Source organism: Balaenoptera ricei, chromosome 11 (genome assembly GCF_028023285.1).
Source record: "Balaenoptera ricei isolate mBalRic1 chromosome 11, mBalRic1.hap2, whole genome shotgun sequence".
Classification (NCBI taxonomy): Eukaryota; Metazoa; Chordata; class Mammalia; order Artiodactyla; family Balaenopteridae; genus Balaenoptera; species Balaenoptera ricei.
The window spans coordinates 70,942,916-70,964,576 of NC_082649.1; the positions used below are offsets into that span (position 1 = coordinate 70,942,916).

Genomic DNA, 21,661 nt, shown 5'->3' on the forward strand with positions numbered 1-21,661 from the left:
TAAGCCTGTAGTTCCTTTAGAGAGAAAGGAAGGTCAGCTGGAGGAGAGAAACGTGGGGAGGGGAGTGCAGACCCACGCACATTGTCTCGAATATACAGACATACAGTTCATGCACCCAAGTCAGAAGCTGATTTTCGCTAAGTCGTCACAAACTATTACTGTGGGAACAAGTGGGTATTTGTTCAGCAGGGAAAACAGCAAGGCAAGTAGAGACTAAAAAGGAGAGAAAAAGTAGCAAACATATACAGTCTGGGACTTGTTGCAAGACTTATGAAGGCCAGACAACCAGAAAAAAAGTGGTGTCCAAGAATAGCCTCTTCAGGGTTACCTAAAGCTTGGGAGAATTCACCCAAATAAGCCGCACATCACAAACAAGCAAAGGTGCAACTCCAGCAACTGGACCCTACAAGACACACACACACAGCTGCAGGATCCTTCCCAGATGCCAAGGAGCATACCTTCTGCAGGAACTTCCCATTCTGCCCACGTGAGCACAGTGGGGAAATTTTGAGAACAAGTCATTTTGGAACACCTCTGTCAAAATAGTTATAACCCTTCCTTTCCCTGAAATGCAATCACAGGGCTACTAGGCCTCTTGTCACTTTAATAAAAGGAAGAATGTACACTAAGAAAACATAACCCCTCAACACGTGGCACACATTGACAACACGTTGCAACTTCTGGTTTTCCAGAAGGGCTATCTGGGGCTTTCTTCCCCATCATGAAGCTCTCAAGGAAGGGCCCCTGATGACTTAGCACAGGAATTCTAAGACCTCCTCAGACCCTCTGAGTCTGCCTCTCCACTAAGCTCCTAAGTTGCCCAAGTCTCATGGAAAGGAAGGATACCTGAAATATAAACAAAAGTGGGCTGGGAAAGGGAACAGCCAGGGGAGACTTGAGATGCAACTTAATTAGGAAAGGTTGGGACAGAGGTGGAACAGGTGAGCCTGTTCAGGAAAAGGAGAGGAAAAAGGAGATGCGGGGAAGAAGGCAGTCTGGGTGGGTCCGGCTCCAACCAAAACAGAAAATTAAGCTGAGGGCGAAGGGCCGGGGCGGGGGAAGTAGTACTGGGAACGGAATGCACGGCCTAATAAGCCAGGTATTGCAAGGTGGCAGGATTTACATGCAAACGGGACATAGTAAATCCTGAAGGGAAGGTGAAGAAAAAAGCTCAGTATCAGGCTGGGGGCGAAGGGGAGGCTAAGAAGAGCCTTTAACAGGGGGCAGAAAGGAATATGCCTCCCGGGGGTCATGGCCGTAGGCTGTTAAGTTGGGTAGCTTTAATTTGCGATGACACGGTTGCAGGGGGGCATCTCAGAAGAGAGGTGTGCGCGGGTGGGAGAAGAGGAGTAGGGGTGACCCCTGACTAGAGGCTGCCGCGATAAGGCCAGGGACCCAGGACCCTGGGACGGGGCCAAAGATCCCCCTCGTCTGGGAATGCCCAGCCTGGGCTCGCGGGAGGAAGCACCTTCGCCAAAGGGCCCGGGTCCCCAAGGCCTGAACTCCTCAGGCAGGAGGGTCCCCGAGGCCGGTGGGCCCGAGGCTCGCGGCGCAGGGCCTCAGGAAGGCGGGGGTCCCGGACTCACGCATCAACGTGCTGAAGGCCACGACGCCGAGCAGCCCCTGCAGGAAGATGCCGAAACTGTGCATGAGCGCACCGCTCTCGCAGCGGCCCGCGCCGGACGCTACGGTGGAAGGCGGCCCACCCGGCAGTGAATGGCTCGAGTTCCCGGCAGGACCCTGCATGGCGGGCCTGGCGAGGGGCGCTGGGCGCCGCCGCCCGCCCGCCCGCCGGGCTTCGCTACCTGCGGGGCCCTCGCCGCCGAGCCCAGAGCCCGGAATCCGAGCCGGGAGCCGGTACCTCCGCCCCGCGGCCGACTCGGCGCCGCGCGTAACGCGACGTCTGAGACCGCAGCGCCTGATTGGGCAGGCCCGGCGTGGGGGCGGGCCTTGGCCGCTCCTACTCCCCCCCCCCCCACCAGGGGCGGGGCTCCGGCCGGAGAGGGAGCGGTGTCTTGGGTCCTGACCACAGGTAGAACAGACCAGGTGAGCTGGGCTGCGCAAAACGGATTGAGAGCCCGAGCCTGGACTCCGAGCTCCAGGTTGGGAGGGCAGGAGCAGGTTAGATCTGTGACAAAAAAATTTTTTCCCCTCTAAGATAAACCCCTGAAGAATTTATGAAAAAATACTTCTGGATTCCACCCCCAGATTCCGATTCAGTTGTTCTGAGACGGTGGCCAACAATCTGCATTTTCGGCAAGCAGCCTGGATTATTCTGAGGCAGGTCGTTGAGGAAAACAATCTGACTCCGCACACAAGCATATTCTTTCCAACCCAGACCTTCGGCGTCCTTGTACTTTCCTTGTTAGTACCAGTATCCTGGCCAAAGGCTTGTCTTAGATTCATCATTCAGGCCCCGAATCGACTTTTCCTCCCATAAACGTAATTTAAATGGTCATTTCAATCCAACTGCCTTCATTTTAAAATATACAGGGTATATGCTGTAAACACGTGGATATAGCCCCATCTTGTTCATTTTGAACGTGATTCATAAAAGAAAACCAGGTTGTTGGTATTTGTCAGTCTCCAGGGCCTCCCTCCACACACACTCACATTTATTCCCACTCAACCCTTTCTGACTCCTCAGAACCTGCTCCCTTCCTCTACTAGGGCCTTTAGTCCCCGTTCTGTCACCTACCCTCTCAACCGCCTCTGGCTTTTCTCCAGACACCTCTTGTTGGTGCTCTCAGGTCCCTGACCAGGACTGCATCCATTTAATGCCAGTGTACACACAGTATTATTCCAGTAGACATTGGGGTACACTTGTTGAACAATAAATACCAAACCTAGGGAAAGTTCCCCCTAAAGATAGCCATCAAGAAATTCCAATTAGGGGCTTCCCTGGTGGCGCAGTGGTTGAGAATCTGCCTGCCAATGCAGGGGACACGGGCTCGAGCCCTGGTCTGGGAAGATCCCACATGCCGCGGAGCAACTAGGCCCGTGAGCCACAACTACTGAGCCTGCGCGTCTGGAGCCTGTGCTCCGCAACAAGAGAGGCCGCGACAGTGAGAGGTCCGCGCACCGCGATGAAGAGTGGCCCCCGCTTGCCGCAACTAGAGAAAGCCCTCACACAGAAACGAAGACCCAACACAGCCATAAATAAAAAAAAAAAAATTAATAAAAAAAAAAAAAAAAAAAAAGAAATTCCAATTACATAAAAGGTTCAATGCTATCCAAAAGCTTTCTTGGTTAATAGGAATATTAACTTGATTATCTGGAGAACACAAATGCTACTGGCTCCCTAGAGCCAATTCCCCAGCCCTTCTCTTACAATGCACTTCCACACCTCTGTGCCTTTACATGGCATTCTAGCTGCATGGAATACTGTTCCCTTTTCCCTGCTCCATGAACTGCTACGCATGCTTGAAGGCCTGCCTGACACCCCTGTCCCCACTGTGCATCCACATTACCTTGTGTGTGCTGCTCCACCAGAACTTTTCAGACTGCTAAATTAGACAGCTGTACACACCTCTCTCTCCCAGCTGAGTGTGAGCCTCCTGAGGGCAGGAACTGATTTTTTACTCGGCTTTGAATCCAACATAGTGCCTGGCACAGAGAGCATGCAACAAAATGCTTTTTAAATTAAATTGATTTTTAATTTATAAAATTAAAAACTCTCCACAAGTATTGACCATGGGAAAATACAGAAAATCAGGTTAGGAAAATAAACAGGTAAGGAAAAATTGCATTACCGTCTTTAAGTCTAAGAAGGTCCCTTATGGGTGTGTATGCTCAGCAGTCACAGTCCACGTTTAGAGAGAACCAAGCAATAGGATGTGTCCTTAAAGCCGAAGAGATTGTAGTTGGGCATAAGGAGATTATTAATTGCTTGAAGACACAGCTCAAGGAAAACTGCACATAGAGCTGAAAAATGAATTTTTTTGACAAAGCAGTGCTCTGCACATCCAGATGTGGAGGAACCCTAAGGCCCGTCGCTGCTGTGCCAAGGCAAATGTAAAGAACAAGAAGCAGTCTTCAGAGATCGGGGCAGAGTCCTCGGTGCCGGGAGCAAGCTCACTATGGGAAATTCTGCTCTTCCTACCTTTTCTGAACGGCAATTAAAAAGTACCCAGATCAGAGGGGAAAGGATCAGACAGCAGGATGGGGGGAGAATTCTGGAAAGGTTAATTTTATTGAAGCAGGTAGGAACTTTCTCCTCCATTCAGAGATGATTCTCTGAGGTCCCACTGGAAACAGTTTTGAAGGATTTACTCTGGTCAAGATGCCTTCTTTGCTGTCAAAGGAAGTTAAATATACCTTAAGACCTGTTTTAATTTTCTCACGACCACTTAAAACTGTCATAACATACCACACGTTTATATACACTTATTTACAAACCAAAAAAAAAAAAAAACCCACGCAAAATATTCATCCAAAATAGTTATTTTTTAATCCCTTGAAGTTATACCATCAAACTTGATGGGAGTTATTTTAATAGGTATTCTTGTGCATATTTCTCCTTAAGTATACTTTATCCTCAATGCATAACTTTTAAAATTAAGAGAAAAACAGTAAGCAGGAAGGATACAACGCAATATGCATTTCATTTTGTTCCAAACAAGCAGCTTAAAAAAAAAAAGAAAGGACAACATACATTAAAGTGCATCAGTTCCAATGAGTTAGTATTAGAAAAGGGCCTAAGGACAGTGCTGGAACCAGCCAGGAGTCCCACCCCCGCAGGCCTCTGATTGTCTTCAGAGAATAGTCAACAAAAAAGAAAAAAAAAAGAAGAGGAAAAAAATGAGCACTTAAAAATCTGAAGAGAAACATTCAAAGTACACTTCCCTAGAGACTTCTTGCAAAAGGAGATAAGTTTTAACTTTGTCTAAACTTTGTAACCTCCCTCAGTCATCTGCTTTGTGACTTGATTTGCCCCAAGAGCCTACCTTCATCCTTTCAACACTATTTGCTCACATCCACTCTGCCAAGTTAGGCATGCAGTTAGATAAACTAAAATGTGTAGAAACCCGTAGGACTGAGTTCCCACGCATCCTGAGAACAGGCACACCTATTAGTAACGGTAGCTTAGTATCACTAGCCAGTGTCATCCTTTGCCTCCAGACATAGTCGGAGACCCTTGCGTCCCACAGCTTTAACTCCATTACTGCTGGAGTTAAAGACATGTCCGGCAAGGCTGTGGCTTGTTTCCCTTGAAGACAGTCCTTTGCGATAGGCCACGGCACCAGAACAGACCCAAATGGTGTGTCAGGTCAGAAAAGACATAAAGGAATGGAGTTTTAGGCCTACTTCTCCATTCCTCCAACCCCACTCCTGGTTTTGCTGGTTCTTGCAAAAATCTAAGACTTCTGAAACCCTAGAACGAAGAAAATCGATCTCCAGTGCACTTATGGCCCACCACCTTCTATACCTTCACCCCTAAGGCTGCCCTCAGAAACAGAACTACCTGTGAAATCTGGTACAAGTACAGAGGAAATCCCAGGTGAGCAGGCTTGGAACCAGATCCGTTTGGACTGGGCTTGGAGTTTAGAACTCTCCTGCCAAAACTCCAAGTCCACAGGTGACTTATTTAGATAAATTCAAATTTCCAAAGTATGCACATCCTGACACAATGGGAGGGAATCATCAAAATTCACTAGCAAAACATTGTAAAGTGAATAAAATCAAGGAAGAGTTATACATGCATGAAAGTGATTGATTTCTTTTTGGTTTTGCAGGAGGCTCTGTCCTACAGGGTTTCCGAGCCAGCACCATGACCATGACACATGGTTACTTTGCGTGGACCCAGGACCAAAGACATTCAAATTTTTAAAGGGGGTACCCAGTCCCTACTGAGATTTATACTTCATTTGCTAGTGCTCCCCTCTCCTTCATCTTCAAAAGGCCAACTGATAACACGGAACACTTTTGAACTTATAGACACACACACACACACACACACACACACACACAAACATCCCCAATATACAGGACCAAAGTTCAAACTTGGTGTGTGTTTCCACTGCCGAGGCTATGCTCCTAACAGCTCTCTCAGAGAATCTGTGGGCATCAATCAAACCAGCACATGGTATCTTAAATAAATGTCTTTGGTGATAGGCACCAAGTAAACAGAAGTGCCTATGATAGTTTTCCCAGTGTCCCCATTTAGTTAAATCTTACCTACAGTTCCCTGATGTTCTGTGTGTGCCCCAGAAATACTTTCTGGCTTGGGGGAGGGGATGGTTCTGAGTACTATCCAACCTGAGGCCTCCTAAAGCTTTTACTCTGTATTCAGTTATGGTATTAGTGACTGAATTGGTACAAGTAAAATGTATTCAAGTCCTCAGGAAGCTTTGGTCCAATGCCGTCTCTCTCACAGTGAGAAAAATTTTACTTCCAGGAGAAGGAGCATATAATGGTCAAGTTCTGAACTGGTTTTCTATGACTGCCTCTATCGTAATTCAATAAATATTTACCCAAGAAGCCCATCCCTTCCAGAGGTTGGTAACTATCCTTCCCTGACCTCTTATATCTATAATGTAGATGCTGGGAGCCACCTACAATGCTAAAGAAAGGCAGATAGGACAAAAGCTCCCATTAATGCATTTCCTGCATTAGCCGCCTCAGTTCTGCTTCAACGGAGAGGAATGGAGGTGGTTTACAAATGAAAACAGCACAGTCCCCAGAAGCCCACAAAATATAGTCAAAATGTCACAGCAAATCTTCGCATGCAGTAAAAGGTTTCCCTAAGACACCAGCACTACAATAATAGGCTTACATTGGTCAGTCAACTTCAAGGTCCAGGAGCATGATATAATCCATTCACCTGTTTCCAAGCTTGTCAATTCAGGATCAAAAATGGATCCTGGAAAACTTCCTGACCTTAGGGAGGCTATGGAGCCAGCTGAAGGTGAAACTTAGACAAATGCAGTCCCTCATAATGTACCTCGCACAGATTTAAGAGGTTGGTATCTTTAAAAACCAAAGTTCATATACCTATTGCAACATAACAAACATTTTACCCCAACACGGTGAGCTGTTATCAGGCTTAACATCTGTTTCAGAATCACGACAATCAGACTGTCGCCGCTGGCCAGTCCAGCCCCAGCCACATTATGAGGCAAATGGAGTCTAAATTTTATACTTAAAAATAAAAAAAAAAGCCCTGTGCCAAATTCCCAAACAATTATCCTCTCTTCTGTGACAGCCAGGAATAGGTGCTGGGGGTATATAATACTTCTTTAATGTAGTTGCCTGATAAACTATTATCTTGGTATGAGAATGCAAAAAATATTAAGGGAAACCCTACTTACTTGTCCAATTTAGAGTCAGCTTCTCTCTGGGAGAAAGCTGAGCTTGAATAATCATGGCATAAACAGACAAGCTGGCTGGGGCCCGACTCTACCTGATCAGAGACTACTACTTAGGGCCGTGTGTTTCATCTTGCAGGGGCTTTGCCCCCTCACCTGTGAAGGGAGGTGTTTTAAATTCTATGGTTTCCGAAGAAGTCAAGAGAGAGACAATATAACATATTCACTGTTACATTTGGTAAATTCTCTTATAGAAAATCTCATTTTCCTAAATAAGACAACAATGTTAATTAGTTCCAGACTTTTTTTGTTTCATTGATCTTCTTCAAGGAACTCTGCCTTAGTGCCTTGACTGCTGAGCTCTCAGGAAATTTTATTATGCAAGATACCCGCCTCCCCCGCCCCCTCCCCTCCCGCCAAAACTCTATCTACTTAATGCTAACTGTTCCCAAGCATCTTATATATGCTTCTCTTCCAGGGGCATAGAATCAATCAAAACTTTAAAAACTACATCTCCGATAAGTTCAAACATACTAACTTCTACTTAAATGAAGTGTCTTTCCAGGTATATCTGGTAGTAACCTAAGCAAAGAGTTGATGCTTTAATATATGGTTTGGTTGGAGGGCCTGAGTTAAGGTGGTTCATAAATTATCCAATGAAGAGAAGATTCAGACTACAAATGTTTGCCAAGGTCCATAAAAACACGTGGGGCGGGGCTTCCCTGGTGGCGCAGTGGTTGGGAGTCTGCCTGCCAATGCAGGGGACACGGGTTCGAGCCCTGGTCTGGGAGGATCCCGCGTGCCGCGGAGCGGCTGGGCCCGTGAGCCACGACTGCTGGGCCTGCGCGTCTGGAGCCCGTGCTCCGCAGCAGGGGAGGCCGCGACGGTGAGAGGCCCGCGCGCCGCGGTGAGGAGTGGCCCCCGCTTGCCGCAACTGGAGAAAGCCCTCGCACAGAGACGAAGACCCAACACAGCCAAAAATAAATAAATTAATTAATTAATTTAAAAAAAAAAAAAAAAAAAAAAAAAAAAAAAACACGTGGGGCAGCGGGGGAAGAAAAGGAAAAAAATCACAATCAGTTTAAATTTGTAATAAAATTACCTTGTATTTGTATAGCTGTTTAGAATTTACCCAGTTTGTAGTTTTAAAACATTTTCAAATCTTGAAGAGGAATGATTAGGTTATATATTTGCAGGTAACTAGGATAATTAAAACACACACACACACACACACACACACACACACACACACACACTCAGCAAAGCAAACCATTTAAAGGAAGCAACCTATGTATCTTTCCTCATTCCACATGGCTGGAACAGTACAGCAAATGCTATTATTCTATAATAGCTAACAGTGCAATCATAAGTGAAAATTTGCCTGTTTAATACCAACTTGAGCTGGGTCAAAAGAAACACCTAAAAGAAAACTTGAGTTGTTGAGTGGGAATTGACCGTAGAATACATTCAATTTAAAGGTTTAACCAAAGAAAGAGTAAACATGACTAGGCAAAGACATTTCTAGAATCCTTAACCATCTCTCAATCTTTATCCAGCCACTGAGGACATACTGTGACGGAAATGCCATGCTCTGCATCACCCCTCCTAAAACTTATTTTCTCTGTTGTGCTTCTACACTATCTGCCTGGAGACACCGAGAAAGGTGGGGAAATGGGCTTTACTGTGGGTCCAGGGAACACCTACTGATTTTTACCCCAAGTGAGGACTCTCAAAATGAAAGACAAACAACTGTAGAGAAAAGTAAACACAAAATAAAAGCCTCTGAAGTCCCTTCGAGAACTAATAGGGAGAAAGCAATTCAACTGAAATAGCAACAATCTTTGAACTACTTGAAAAAGGCAGCCCAACCTGGCTCAAGATGCAAAACAATGACAGTAGAGTTCTTAGATCAGTCAGTTAAGGAACTGGTGTTAAGTGCCACACATTATTTTTAAGAAAGCAAACAGTGTTTTTTTTCCTCCAACTCTGTCATAGTTTTAGTGTTCATGTAGCTTAAAAATGGTATCATTAAAACAACCTCATACATGGCTATAAGCTCAATTATCAACAGAGGTAGTAAACAAAGGAACTCCTAAGAATAGATTTTAAAATGGATCAAAGTGTGACTGTACATTCAAAACCCTAGAGCCACATAATCATCCCCAAAATGAACTGTTTTAATTTAAAAAAGCTTAAAAAACACAATGACAATGAAGCACTGATGTGCCTTAGGCACAGTCCCAAATCAGTGCTGACTTAAAGCTATGTTCTCTCTTTCCAAGAAAGAGAAAGCAGAGAACAAAGTTCAATCTACAGTGGGAAGGAACGGGAAGGAACAGAAAGAACAAAAAGAAAACCAAAAGGGTGCTTTGCAGCAACCTAGATTATTCTTCGTTTTCAGGCCACACCAGTGGAAATGCTTATTCTTCTTATATGAGTCTTTTCTTCACAACCTTTATTTTTTTAAAACTGCAATCTGCTGAACAAGAGATGCCCACATTTTCACTGGCAGGAGAGCCACTTCTGTGCAGTTTTTGCTTACTCAAGTGTGGGTCCTCCTTCCCTGAAAGTGCAAAGAGAGCAAGCCGACACCTGCAGGGCCCAGAGCCCCAGGACTATTTCAGCTCCACTTGTAGAGCAGGGCGAAGGATTTGCTGCATTTGTGCTTCAAAGATACAGCTCACTTTGGTTGTCCTTCTCAGTTGGCAAACTGTTCATAAAAAGCAAACTTGATCCTCTCTATGTGATGGCAAAGTTTGATGGCAGGGCCCAGTTTTAAGTCCATGCACTCTTGAACGGTGGGAAGGGTAAGGAGCAACAGGGCCTGCCCATCAATTTCCTGTTAAAGCATAAAATACAAATCATCTGTGATGTGCATATGAGTGGCAGCTCGACCATTACAGCCCTGGTTCACTTCGCTTTGTCAAAATCAAAAGTCCCTGTGCTTTTCCTTTCATCACTTTTTCCCTTTACAGAAGTATCACACACTTCCTTTTAAATGCCTCTCATAGTCCTCCCTACTAATCAATCTTCAGAATTAGTAATAAAGGGGACTTCCCTGGTGGTCCAGTGGTTAAGAATCCACCTTCCAATGCAGGGGACGCGGGTTCGATCCCTGGTCGGGGAACTAAGATCCCACATGCTGTGGGGCCACTAAGCCCATGCACTGCGACTACTGAGCCTGCATGCTCTGCAGCCCGTGTGCCACAACTACTGAGCCTGTGAGTCACAACTAGAGAGCCTGCGTGCCGTAACTAGAGAGAAGCCTGCATGCCGCAACTTATAACTAGAGAGAAGCCTGCATGCCGCAACTAAGACCCAACACAGCCAAATAAATTAAAAAAATAAAAGAATGAGTAATAAAAGTTTTACCAAGGGTAAGAATCCATTCTGCTCTGCAGAAATCCAGTAAATTAACTAGCCTACAGTAACCGGCAACTAAATGTGCCAGAAGAAATATCTTTTTAGAGGACTCTTTCTAAATCTGAAAGAAAATATTACCTATAAACTGCAATGTTTTCCTACTCTGTAACATTCATAAAAGCCTGACCAGCTTTTCAAAGATGTTCCGTTTTGAATCTCCTCAATTATCAAAACAAAATTTATCTCAATACTTAAGGCCACAGACTATTTCTGTTAGAGCCTAACACACTATAGATGTTAATTATTTTTTAAAACAAGCAGATCGTTATTTTGGAAAAGAGGAGGATAATTAAGTATAGCATGCGTAATTTAAAGCTATTTAATAGGGGATGGAAACAAACTCTTAGGAAAAATGAGAATGCAATAATATAATCTGCTTCAACTATGGAGGCAGTCAGATAAGTAACTTTTTATCATAGTTCTACTCCTGAGAAGGGAAATACTTTTTTTTCATTTTGGATAGAAATATTTTTCTTTAGACTTGTAAATAAATTGCTATTACCTCCACAGCCCTCTGCTAAAGAGATACATTACTAAAACCTCAAGGTCTCTGTGATTACCTGGTCTAGGAATATTCTTGCTAAGGGAGCACAGTCGGTGGATCTGATGAACCGCACAACATCCGCCACACTCCACTTCAGGGGGTTACTGTCCAGGTGAAGCCTTTCAGAAACTTCAATCCTTATTTCCTTCATTCCCCACGACAAAAGCAAACCAAATGGTGTTAGAGCTATTTCATTCTAAGAAAGTCTCTACATAAAGTCATAACCCTTTAAGGCAGGATTTAAAGTGGTTTTAGGACATGATTTCTCCCAGCAAGGATGGCAAAGGTCCATACACATTAGGTACTCAGGAAATGTTTGTCTTTTATAATAAGAAATATTAACGGACAAGAATTCATCTCAAAGTTTCAGCACAAATAATTTGGACAATTTAACGGAGAAAAATAGTTTTAAAATCTTCCACTTGTTCCTTGGTTTATTTCAGGTCACTCTCTGGCAGGGTGCAGAAGTAAATGGGCTGGTATTTCTAATAAGAGAAGGCTTAACTAAATTATCAGGAGAAATCGTTTTTAACCACTTCTGTTCACAGACTATATTTAAAAAGCAATCCAGTTTTAAAACACTAACTTAACTGCCATTCTTATAATGCATGTATGTGTTAATACACATGTATGGATCTACCAAACCAAATGGTTTAATCAGAACCAAAAAGATAATTTATTACTACAAAACCACATATATTATGAAAAATATCAAAAGGCAGTTTTCCCTAAACTAAATGACAAGTTACTAATAAACTACCAATGAAACTTTTTTTTACTTAAAACAAGCAGCCATTCTGAGAGAGACTTTCCTCCTGATAAGTAGTTGATCTCCAAATAATCCCTGAAACGCAAGTAAATCACTGAATTTGGGATGTTTTAAAAAAAGACCCAGGAAATTCAACTGAAGCCATAGTGAAATAAATGTAACGCCAACATCATTAACGATTAGATTCTAGAGGGAAATTGTCAAGAGAGAAAAAAAGACACTGTAGTTTTAAAACGGGTACCTTTGGTGAAGGAGGTTTATTCTCATCATCAGAAAATGAAAAAGTGCGAAGCTCTCTTTTTCTTCTCTGTCTGTCTGGAGGCAGTGATGTGGATATCTCACTTTGGGTGGGAGAGGAGGAGCATGATTTTTTTTCTGACATTTCTGACTCTTCCTGTAGCTCATCCTGTTGCTCAGATGTACTGCCCTCACTTAGGGAGTCATCATCCCCTTCATCTGGGTCATCCTCATCTTCACCTCCACTTCCCTAGAGGACAAGGAGAGAAGTCTCAATGAAATTCAGGACAAATCAGTTCCTGGACCACGAGACCATCTTCCATTGGCCAGAGATCCGAATAGAAAGACCTGCAGGTATTCCTTCTGTCTGTATCATAAAGCAGGGATCTCTTGGCTTCTAGACATTACAGGTACATCATAGACCTCGTACCTGGGGAGAGCCAGCTGGGGTATTATCAACAGATGCAGAGGAGCGTTTCTTCTTATGAACAAAGACATTTTTTCGCCTCTTTCTCCTCTTACTCGCTTTTTTCAGGGCACATGCTAAGTTACTATGCCCACCAGGTGGCCTCCCAATTCTTTTATTTTTCTTCTTTCCATAGTAGTGTGCTAAATGTGAATGACAAAGAAAAACGAAGTAGCTTCATTATTTTTGTGTACCTCAAACCACAAGAGATTCCACTAGCATAGCACAACATGGGTACAGTGTATTTGATTAAGGTTAAGTTCCATACAATGGAATAATCTTGACTATAGATTCTGAATATACAGTTTGATTAGTAACTGACAAATGCATAAACCTGAATAATCCTCCCCCTAACAAGATACAGAACATCTCTATTAACCTAGAAAGTTCCCAGGGTCACTTCCTAGTTAGTCCCCCTCACCAGAAATAATCATTATTCTAATTTCCATCACTATAGATTAGTTTTGCCTCATCTAAGGAATCATTCAGTAAATGCTCTTTCCAACAAGGCTTCTTTCACTCAGTATAATTTTTTTTTAAGTGTTTCTTCTTTTTTTTTTAATTTTAACTTTTTTTTAATCTTCGGCTGCATTGGGTCTTCGTTGCTGCACGTGGGCTTTCTCTAGTTGCGGTGAGCGGGGCCTACTCTTAGTTGCACGGGCTTCTCGTTGCGGTGGCTTCTCTTGCTGTGGAGCACGGGCTCTAGGCGCACAGGCTTCAGTAGTTGCAGCACGTGGGCTCAGCAGTTACAGCACACAGGCCCTAGAGCATGCGGGCTTCAGTAGTTGTGGCTCACAGGCTCAGTAGTTGCGGCACGCGGGCTCTAGGGCATGCAGGCTCAGTAGTTGTGGTGTGCAGGCTCAGTAGTTGTGGCGTGCAGGCTCTAGAGCACAGGGTCAGTAGTTGTGGCACGTGGGCTTAGTTGCTCTGTGGCATGTGGGATCCTCCCAGACCAGGGATCAAACCGTGTCCCCTGCATTGGCAGGCAGATTGGCTTCTTAACCACTGCGCCACCAGGGAAGTCCCAGCATAATGTTTTTGAGTTTCATCTATGTTGTGTGTATGAGTAGTACATTTCTTCATATTGATGAAGAGCATACCATTGTATGAATATACCAGTTTATCTATTCTCCTGCTGATGGGCCCCTGGTTGTTTCCAGATTTTGGCAATTATTAAGTTGTAGTGAACATTCTTGTACAAGGCTTTTAGTGGGCAATGTTTTCATCTTCCTTGGGTAAATACCTAGGAATGGAATTGTTGGATCATATGGTAGACATATGATTACCTTTAAAGAGACTGCTAACAGTTTTCCAAAAGGGTTATATAATTTTACACTCCACCAGCAATGTACGAGAGATGTAGCTGCTCTGTACACCTCCGCCAACATGTGGAATTGTCAGTAATTTTCATTTTAGCCAATCTAGTGGATATACAGTAATTTCTTATCATAGCTTAAATCTGCACTTCCCTGATGACTAATGCTACTGAACACATTTTCATGTACTTATTGGCCATTTGCATATCTTTTTTTGGTGAAGCGTTTATTCAAGTCTTTTATTCACTTTTTAAAATGGTTTTCTCTGTTTATTTAATTTTTTACTGAGATATAATTCACATAACATAAAATCCATCATTTGTACATATTCAACGGTCTTTAGACACAGACTATGAATGAATACACTGTTGTGCAGGCATCACCACTATCGAATACCAGATCATTTTGTTTCTCTTTTTATTTACTTATTTTTAAATCGAGGTAAAAGTCACATAACAAACAACTAAACATATAAAAATGTACAATTTAGTGGTATTAGTGCAGTCACGTTGTACAACTACCAGCTTTCTCTAGTTTCAAAACTCCTCTTTTTATTGAGTTGTGAGAGTTTTTAATCTATGTGTTTTTTTTTTTTAATTTTTATTTATTTATTTATTTATGGCTGTGTTGGGTCTTCGTTTCTGTGCGAGGGCTTTCTCTAGTTGCAGCGAGCGGGGGCCACTCTTCATCGCGGTGCGCGGGCCTCTCACTATCGCGGCCTCTCTTGTTGCGGAGCACAGGCTCCAGACGCGCAGGCTCAGTAGTTGTGGCTCACGGGCCTGGTTGCTCCGCGGCATGTGGGATCTTCCCAGACCAGGGCTCGAACCCGTGTCCCCTGCATTTGCAGGCAGATTCTCAACCACTGCGCCACCAGGGAAGCCCCGAGAGTTTTTAATATATTCTGGAGACAAGTTCTTTGTTGGATATACGTATTAAGAGTATTTTCTCATCTGTGCCCCCTCAGGGATGCCAAAACAAACAAATAAACAGGAATATTTTCTCCAAGACTGTGGATTGTCTTTTCCTTTTTGTAAATAGTATTATTAAGAGAGCAAAAGTTTTAATTTCGGTAATGTTTAATGTATTAGTTTTTCCCTCAGGTTAGTGAATTCTGTGTCCTCTCTAAGCAACCTTTGCCTAGCTCAAGATCTTGAGGATACCTCTTTTGTTTTCTTCTAGAAGCTTTATAGTTTAGCTTTTACATTAGGTCTATGATTAATTACCTTGAATAAATTTTTGTATATAGTGAGGTGGAGCCAGGGAGTTGTTTTTGCATTTTCGATTTGGATATCCAATTGTACCAGTGCCATTTGTTGAAAGAAATTCCTTTCCCATTAAATTTATCATTTTTGTTGAAAATTCTTTAACTATATACGTTTGTCTCTATTTCTGGACCCTCTATTCTGTCCTATCACTCTATTTGACTATTCTTTCATAAATACCCCACTTTTGATTACTATAGTTTACGGTAAAACTTGAAGTCAGATAGAATAAGCCCTCCAACTTTACTCTTTTTTTTCAGGATTGTTTTGACTATTTTAGGTCCTTTGTATTTTCATATAAATTTTAGAATATAGAGACAATTCCAAAAATGAAATATACCTAGTTTAGCTCTGAGTTACATATTAAAGTAATATCAAAATATAACGTAATTTTTTGCAAAAAATGAATACTAAAGGATATAAATCCATTTGATATCATTCAAATTACTAATTGGGAAAAATTATAAAGAGTCCTAAAATCTAGGCTAATTTCAATTATATCATTGTAAAAAATAAATTCAAGACAAAAAGCATAACATAATCCACATACTTCCAAAGGCTCAAATTGGTGTACTTATACATGTGCTTATATGAACAGTACATTTCACTTAGCCACTAATCATTGCAATTTACTAAACTAAGTGCTGAATCTGACACAATAATAATAAGTTAGACAAACCCTGCTCTTGGAGTTTACAATCCAATAAATATAAATAGAAACTAGGTTATATACTCCCATATGGTTTTGTGATTCATATCCTAATTAGAAAACTTGTCAGGCTAAATATGGACCTTGGATCAGCAGCATCACCAGCATCTGGGAGCTTGTTGGGAATGCAGACACTTAGGCCCCAGATACCCACAGGCCTGATGAACCACAACCTCTATTTTAACAAGATCCTCAGATAATTTGCACGCATGATAAAGTTTAAGAGGCCCAAAATTAGAGAACCCCTAAAAGAAATCTTCAAGTTTTACGAGGTAAACTCCACCTCTGTATTAATTCTCCTAAGTGACATCAGGGCTTGTGGGATGTAAGGAAAAGTAGGATCAGAATTTTGTGTTTGGGTAACAATGCCTTGACAAGACTCCAAATTAAACATTTCATTCTGAATGCTTTTTTTTTTTTTTTTTTTTTGCAGTTTCACAAAAGAGAAGATAAGCAATGAGAGGCAGCAGGTGTTGTTATGACATACTCCTGCCTCCTGCCCAGCACTCTCACCCCAGTGTCTGCACAGCTAGCTCTCCTGCTTCCTTCACTTTCTTGGCCACCTGTATGAACAGCACCCCACCTGCTAGCCTTCCTCACTCTCCTACTTTGCTTATTTTGCTTCATTTTTCTCCATAGTACTTCTCTCTATTTGTTCACTTGTTTATTATCTATCTCCCACATTAAGACGTAAACTCAATGAGGAAAGGCATTTTTTTCTTTACATTTGTATCCCAGTGCTAGAACAGTGGCAGCACACAGTGGACCCGTAATAAATACATGCAGATTGTATAAACAGATTCCATATCCTATTAGATGCAACAGTTAATTTATATACACTCTGTACATAAAGGTGGGCAAACTAGGGCCTGTAGGCCAAATGTGACCCATGGCCTGTTTTGGTATGGCCCACAAGCTAAAAATAGTATTTACATTTTTAAAAGTGTTCTTTTAAAAAACTAAAATAAAACAAAACAAAAAGAATATGCAAAAGAGATCATATGACCCGTAGCCTAAAATATTATTATCTGGCCCTTTATAGAAAAAGTTTGCATACCTCTGCTATATCTGAATGTCTGCAAAATAAAAACCTTCCAGGATATGAGATATGGTCAGCTGCTACAGTTAACAAATTTAAAAAACTTGACTCACTATATTTAGTCTTCGTAAGTACAGAGCAGTTCTCTGAACACTTATCCAGAACCATCCGTGGACCAAAGAGATTAGGACAGCACTCCAGTTTGATACAGGTTTGCCGGCAGAATTCAGTCACCCGATCTGCTGTTTTCACTATCTCGACAGTAGCTCGGTAACTCTTTCCTTTGTATCTGCCATTGGAAGACATCAGATACCAAGTTTATTGGGCTAGTGATTACACAGAGAAAAATCAAGTATATTAACAGACCTGAAAAACATTTTTGCTTCTTAGAATATTCTATGTCCCTTACAGTTTGAGGACTCTGAAAACAATGAGGAATTTATATTGTACTTAAATTTATAATCTAGTAAGCTATGACAACTAAAAGCTGACTTTTTAAATTAGCAAAATAAGGTCCCTGCTTTCTGTTCCTATGTTTAAGGTTTTCAAATAATAACTTCTACACTAACCACTAAAAAAAAAGTGACTTTCATTAAGTCTTCCTTGATCCTAGAGTAGTGGTTCCACGAGTATGGTCCACAGACCAATATAACCTGCCAACTGTTACCCATCCATGACAAGATGAGGTCAGAAAACAAGAACAAATGTTTTATAAACTTTCACAGTAACTTGCAAAAGTAATTTTATGGCTCTTAAATCTAGTAACAAAAAAGCTGTTCCTGAATTGTATGTCTTTTGAATTCCATATTTTTGTAACTCATTTTTACCATATTTTATAAAAGTATAATAGGATAGCAACTTAAAAAAGAAAACAAACCTGGTCCTTTACCACAAATAGTTGAAGAAGCACTGCCCAAGGGAACATAAGTATCCTAATATTATCCATGGAAGAATCAATTCTGTGACCTGTTAAGCGTGATTAAGAATAAAGGGCAGGGGGGGCTTCCCTGGTGGCACAGTGCTTAAGAATCCGCCTGCCAATGCAGGGGACACGGGTTCGAGCCCTGGTCCGGGAAGATCCCACATGCCTCGGAGCAACTAAGCCTGTGCGCCACAACTACTGAGCCTGTGCTCTAGAGCCCGTGAGCCACAACTACTGAGCCCACATGCCACAACTACTGAAGCCCGCACGCCTAGAGCCTGTGCTCTGCAACAAGAGAAGCCACCACAATGAGAAGCCCACGTACCGCAACAAAGAGTAGCCCCTGCTAGCCACAACTAGAGAAAGCCCACATGCAGCAATGAAGACCCCTAATGCAGCCAAAAAATAAAAATAAAAATAAAATAAAATTAATAAAAAGAATAAAGGGCAGGGGAGCCTACTCACTTGGCCTTGAGGACTTCCCCACATCCATGCCACACAGAGTCTTTGTCCAGCTGCAGCTCCCGAAGGACACGACTGGGTTTATAGGCCGCATTGATCAGTAAAGTGAGGACCTGTGCTCCATTTTTAAAGCAGAAAGATGGGTTGGGGAGGAGAAAAGCAGACGATTAGAACCTTGCTATTCCCTAGAATGTCACCTAGGTGATTAATTCTAGTCATATTAATTAACAAACATTAACAAAATAATAATACTGAAGATATGACAGTTGACCAAAGTTGCAAATAAGACAGTAATGAGACCCTCTTAAATATTCTAAACATTATGGTCAGGAAGAAACGGGCACCACAAATTTAAAATTATTCTAGCATTTGCTTCCAAATCCTTTCCTAGTCATGGTACACACAGAAGCTCCGGCCTCCCCAGACACAGCCTCACCACCCTAAGGGCTGATAGGTTTGAAAACCTCACATCTCTTACCCACAGTGCAGCACCCTGCCTGGGAAGCTCAAGTCCAGCAGATGTGTATGTAGTTCTATCACGGTCCCAGGTTAATGCCACACAGCCTCTCAGGCTTAGACTACTCTCATGTTCACTCCTGCATGGTCCTCACGTGGTCTCTGACAGAAGACCTTTCTACACTGACAAGAGGTGAACCTGCCACGTGAAGAACTGCTTAGGTGAATGTTTCCTATGGAGCAAAAATAATTATGTGCCTTGTTCACTGCCCAATACATGAGAAAAGTGAGTCACTTTTGATAAAACTTAGAGTTGTCACACCTACGGCACGCTGATCCTTGTCTGAATGAGTCTACCAGACTGCTGTGAAATTTCTTAAATTCTTTTACTCTAGGCGGGAACCTTACCTCTCTGAGGACCAGGACACAATTCCCAGGTCCCACACATTGAGGCAGCTCAGCGATCCTTCCTTTGTTAAGATATGGCCCTGAGAAGCAACGGTGGTTGAAGTATATCTTTGGACAGCAATATTTTCCATTAATCATAACTGAGAAATGAAGAGAAACAAATATTCAGAACAGAATAGTTTTCTACCCTATGTTTCCAAAGCTGAATTACTGAAGAAAAAAACCAGCATATCCATTACATAAAGCCAGGACTTAACTTATTTTGGAGTTTAACATACTGTCTGAGTGTGAAATACCTTATACTTACAACAAGTCTATTATAGAGCTATCACTCTGCTGAGATCAACAACATCCTGACTTACTGCAGATTAACTCCTGGTTAATGCAACATTGTTCCAGAGCCCCACACTTCTATCACTACAGGAAGTGGAGGATTTACTTCAAGAACTCATGATGATTCCTGAAGATCAACGACTCAATAATCGATTCTAGAATATTTCTAGACAGTGATGGTAAATATTATCCAGAACTACAGTTTGTCCCCTTAAAACTACCAAACTAGTATGCTGGTAGCCTTTGGTGATGTGGGAGCCCTCCCATCACTGCGATTCCTCAGAGGGATAAAAGCATTCTGTGACCACATCTCTAAGTTCTTTAGGTATTACGGGGTATAACTAGGCCTAGAGACCCCTCTCTTCAACTATTTTTCTGTATGAATACTGTACTCCAATATAAGGTTTTTTTAATCCCCTCATATGAGTAGTTGGCAATTCAGCTACTAAATGTAAAAAAATTCAAGGACACAAAAACATTTTCCATTTTCATATAAAGCAAAGAAAGCTCTTCTGATGGATACTGCCTGTTAATCAAAAGGAAACGAGCGTGTACACTGCCCAGTGTTGATAGCACCCTGAAGTACATAGTGTTCATTCTCTAATTAAGAACCCAGTCTTAGCACAGCGGTCAGCATGTTGGTGCCCACTTCTCCATTTGAACTCTGCCACCCAGATCCTCTCAGGGGATGCTCCCTGCTGCTGGGAATGTTGGGCGTTTACAGCTCTCAGTTGTGAGTCTATCCTGGAACATCTCTCAGTCCAGAACTGCCCCTCAGTAGGAGAGAGCTACCTTGCCCAAGGTCCCACCCTTTGTGAGGTGGGGAGGGAGAAGCAGCTCACTTCCAATAACTGACCAATGAGGGAGTACAAGGGTGTGGCCACCACACCTCTAGGGACACACCACTGAGGGACACTCAGTGGCTATACCAGCTCCAAGGCTCCCTGTGGGACTGGAAGAGACTTCTGTTACAACTGCACTGTGACTCAACTTCTCTCCCTGCCCAGTCCTGCATCTTTTACCCTTCCCAGGAATGTTTCAAAAAGCACTCCCCAGTGAAACTCCTGCATGCAAATATCAGAGTCTCAGGCTCTGTTTCCAAGGTAACTTGACATATGACAAAACCCAAAGCAAACACATTTTGGCTATGGTCACATGAGATATTAATGTCTTAATTCTTTAGTTTTAGTAGGCGTTAGAATGGTCAGTAACACGTCAAAAATAAGGAGTCACGCAGCCCTGATCCTCTATGTATAAATGATGTTATGAAAAGGCAGTGGGTAGAAGAGACAAAAGTGCAGGTTTTGAACTTGAGAAAAATCTGAGTTCCATTTCTGACCCTTCTACTGTAAGCTGTGTGACCTCTTTGAACTTTGGTTTCCTTTCTTCTCTAGGCATTTACTAAATACCACCCAAATGCCTAATTTGTGCTAAAACACACAGAGCCAAGATGCTACGCATTATACAAACAGCAAAGGGGTGTCAAGAGTAGTTCCAAGGAGCCCTGGTCAAAAGGCTTGGGCCTCCAGCAAGGGTCCTTGTCTAATTTATCAGGCATTGCCTCTGGAACAATCTGTTTTTCAGTGTTTTGTTGTTTTTTTTTTTTTAATTGCAAAATATATATACAAAGTGTGTATATCATAAAAAGGTTTTAAAGAAGAATAAATATCTACCTCTCAACCACCCAGTTTAAAAAAAGAGCACGATCTGAAAAGCCTAAGTTTCTTTATTTAAACTCCGGGATGATATATTGACCTCCAGAGCCTTTAACACTGACAAGTGATCAGTAAATAATGGCTAAAATATTATAATGTCCATTTATAATGGACAGAAATACCAGCCTAAAGATAATTATTAAACTAAATATATCTTAGACAATTATAACTCTTTAAAATCACAATTAAGAGACCCCTCTATAAAGCTACATCCCATAAATCAAAGGTATTGTTTAAGTTATTTTTAGATGTAGTCCATTAAAAGAAGCTAAAGGTCGTCTTTTCCTTAAGAT

The 21,661-nt window shown here is 42.2% G+C and overlaps 2 protein-coding genes across 16 annotated transcripts in view; both read right to left on the reverse strand.

Annotated features, from left to right (window-relative positions):
• STIMATE (STIM activating enhancer) overlaps positions 1-1,854 on the reverse strand; it is a 62,056-nt gene extending 60,202 nt beyond the window's left edge. For 7 of the 8 annotated variants that reach the window (XM_059939906.1, XM_059939907.1, XM_059939902.1 and 4 more), the window contains exon 1: positions 1,587-1,849. In XM_059939906.1, coding sequence (XP_059795889.1) covers positions 1,587-1,746 — 160 coding nt within the window. In that variant the 5' untranslated portion in view covers positions 1,747-1,849. Of the gene's footprint in view, positions 1-1,586 lie in introns of all 8 variants that reach the window. The other variant, XM_059939909.1, reaches the window with a different exon arrangement.
• A 1,829-nt stretch (positions 1,855-3,683) lies between these two features.
• Positions 3,684-21,661, reverse strand: part of SFMBT1 (Scm like with four mbt domains 1) — a 135,765-nt gene continuing 117,787 nt past the window's right edge. For 6 of the 8 annotated variants that reach the window (XM_059939913.1, XM_059939915.1, XM_059939911.1 and 3 more), the window contains 7 exons: positions 19,321-19,460; positions 18,460-18,569; positions 17,186-17,361; positions 12,711-12,889; positions 12,285-12,530; positions 11,291-11,419; positions 8,363-10,146 (listed from right to left, as the gene is read on the reverse strand). In XM_059939913.1, the coding sequence (XP_059795896.1) occupies positions 10,006-10,146; positions 11,291-11,419; positions 12,285-12,530; positions 12,711-12,889; positions 17,186-17,361; positions 18,460-18,569; positions 19,321-19,460 (1,121 nt within the window). In that variant the 3' untranslated portion in view covers positions 8,363-10,005. Of the gene's footprint in view, positions 4,295-8,362; positions 10,147-11,290; positions 11,420-12,284; positions 12,531-12,710; positions 12,890-17,185; positions 17,362-18,459; positions 18,570-19,320; positions 19,461-21,661 lie in introns of those variants that run through there. The other 2 variants (XR_009505891.1, XR_009505890.1) reach the window with 2 other exon arrangements.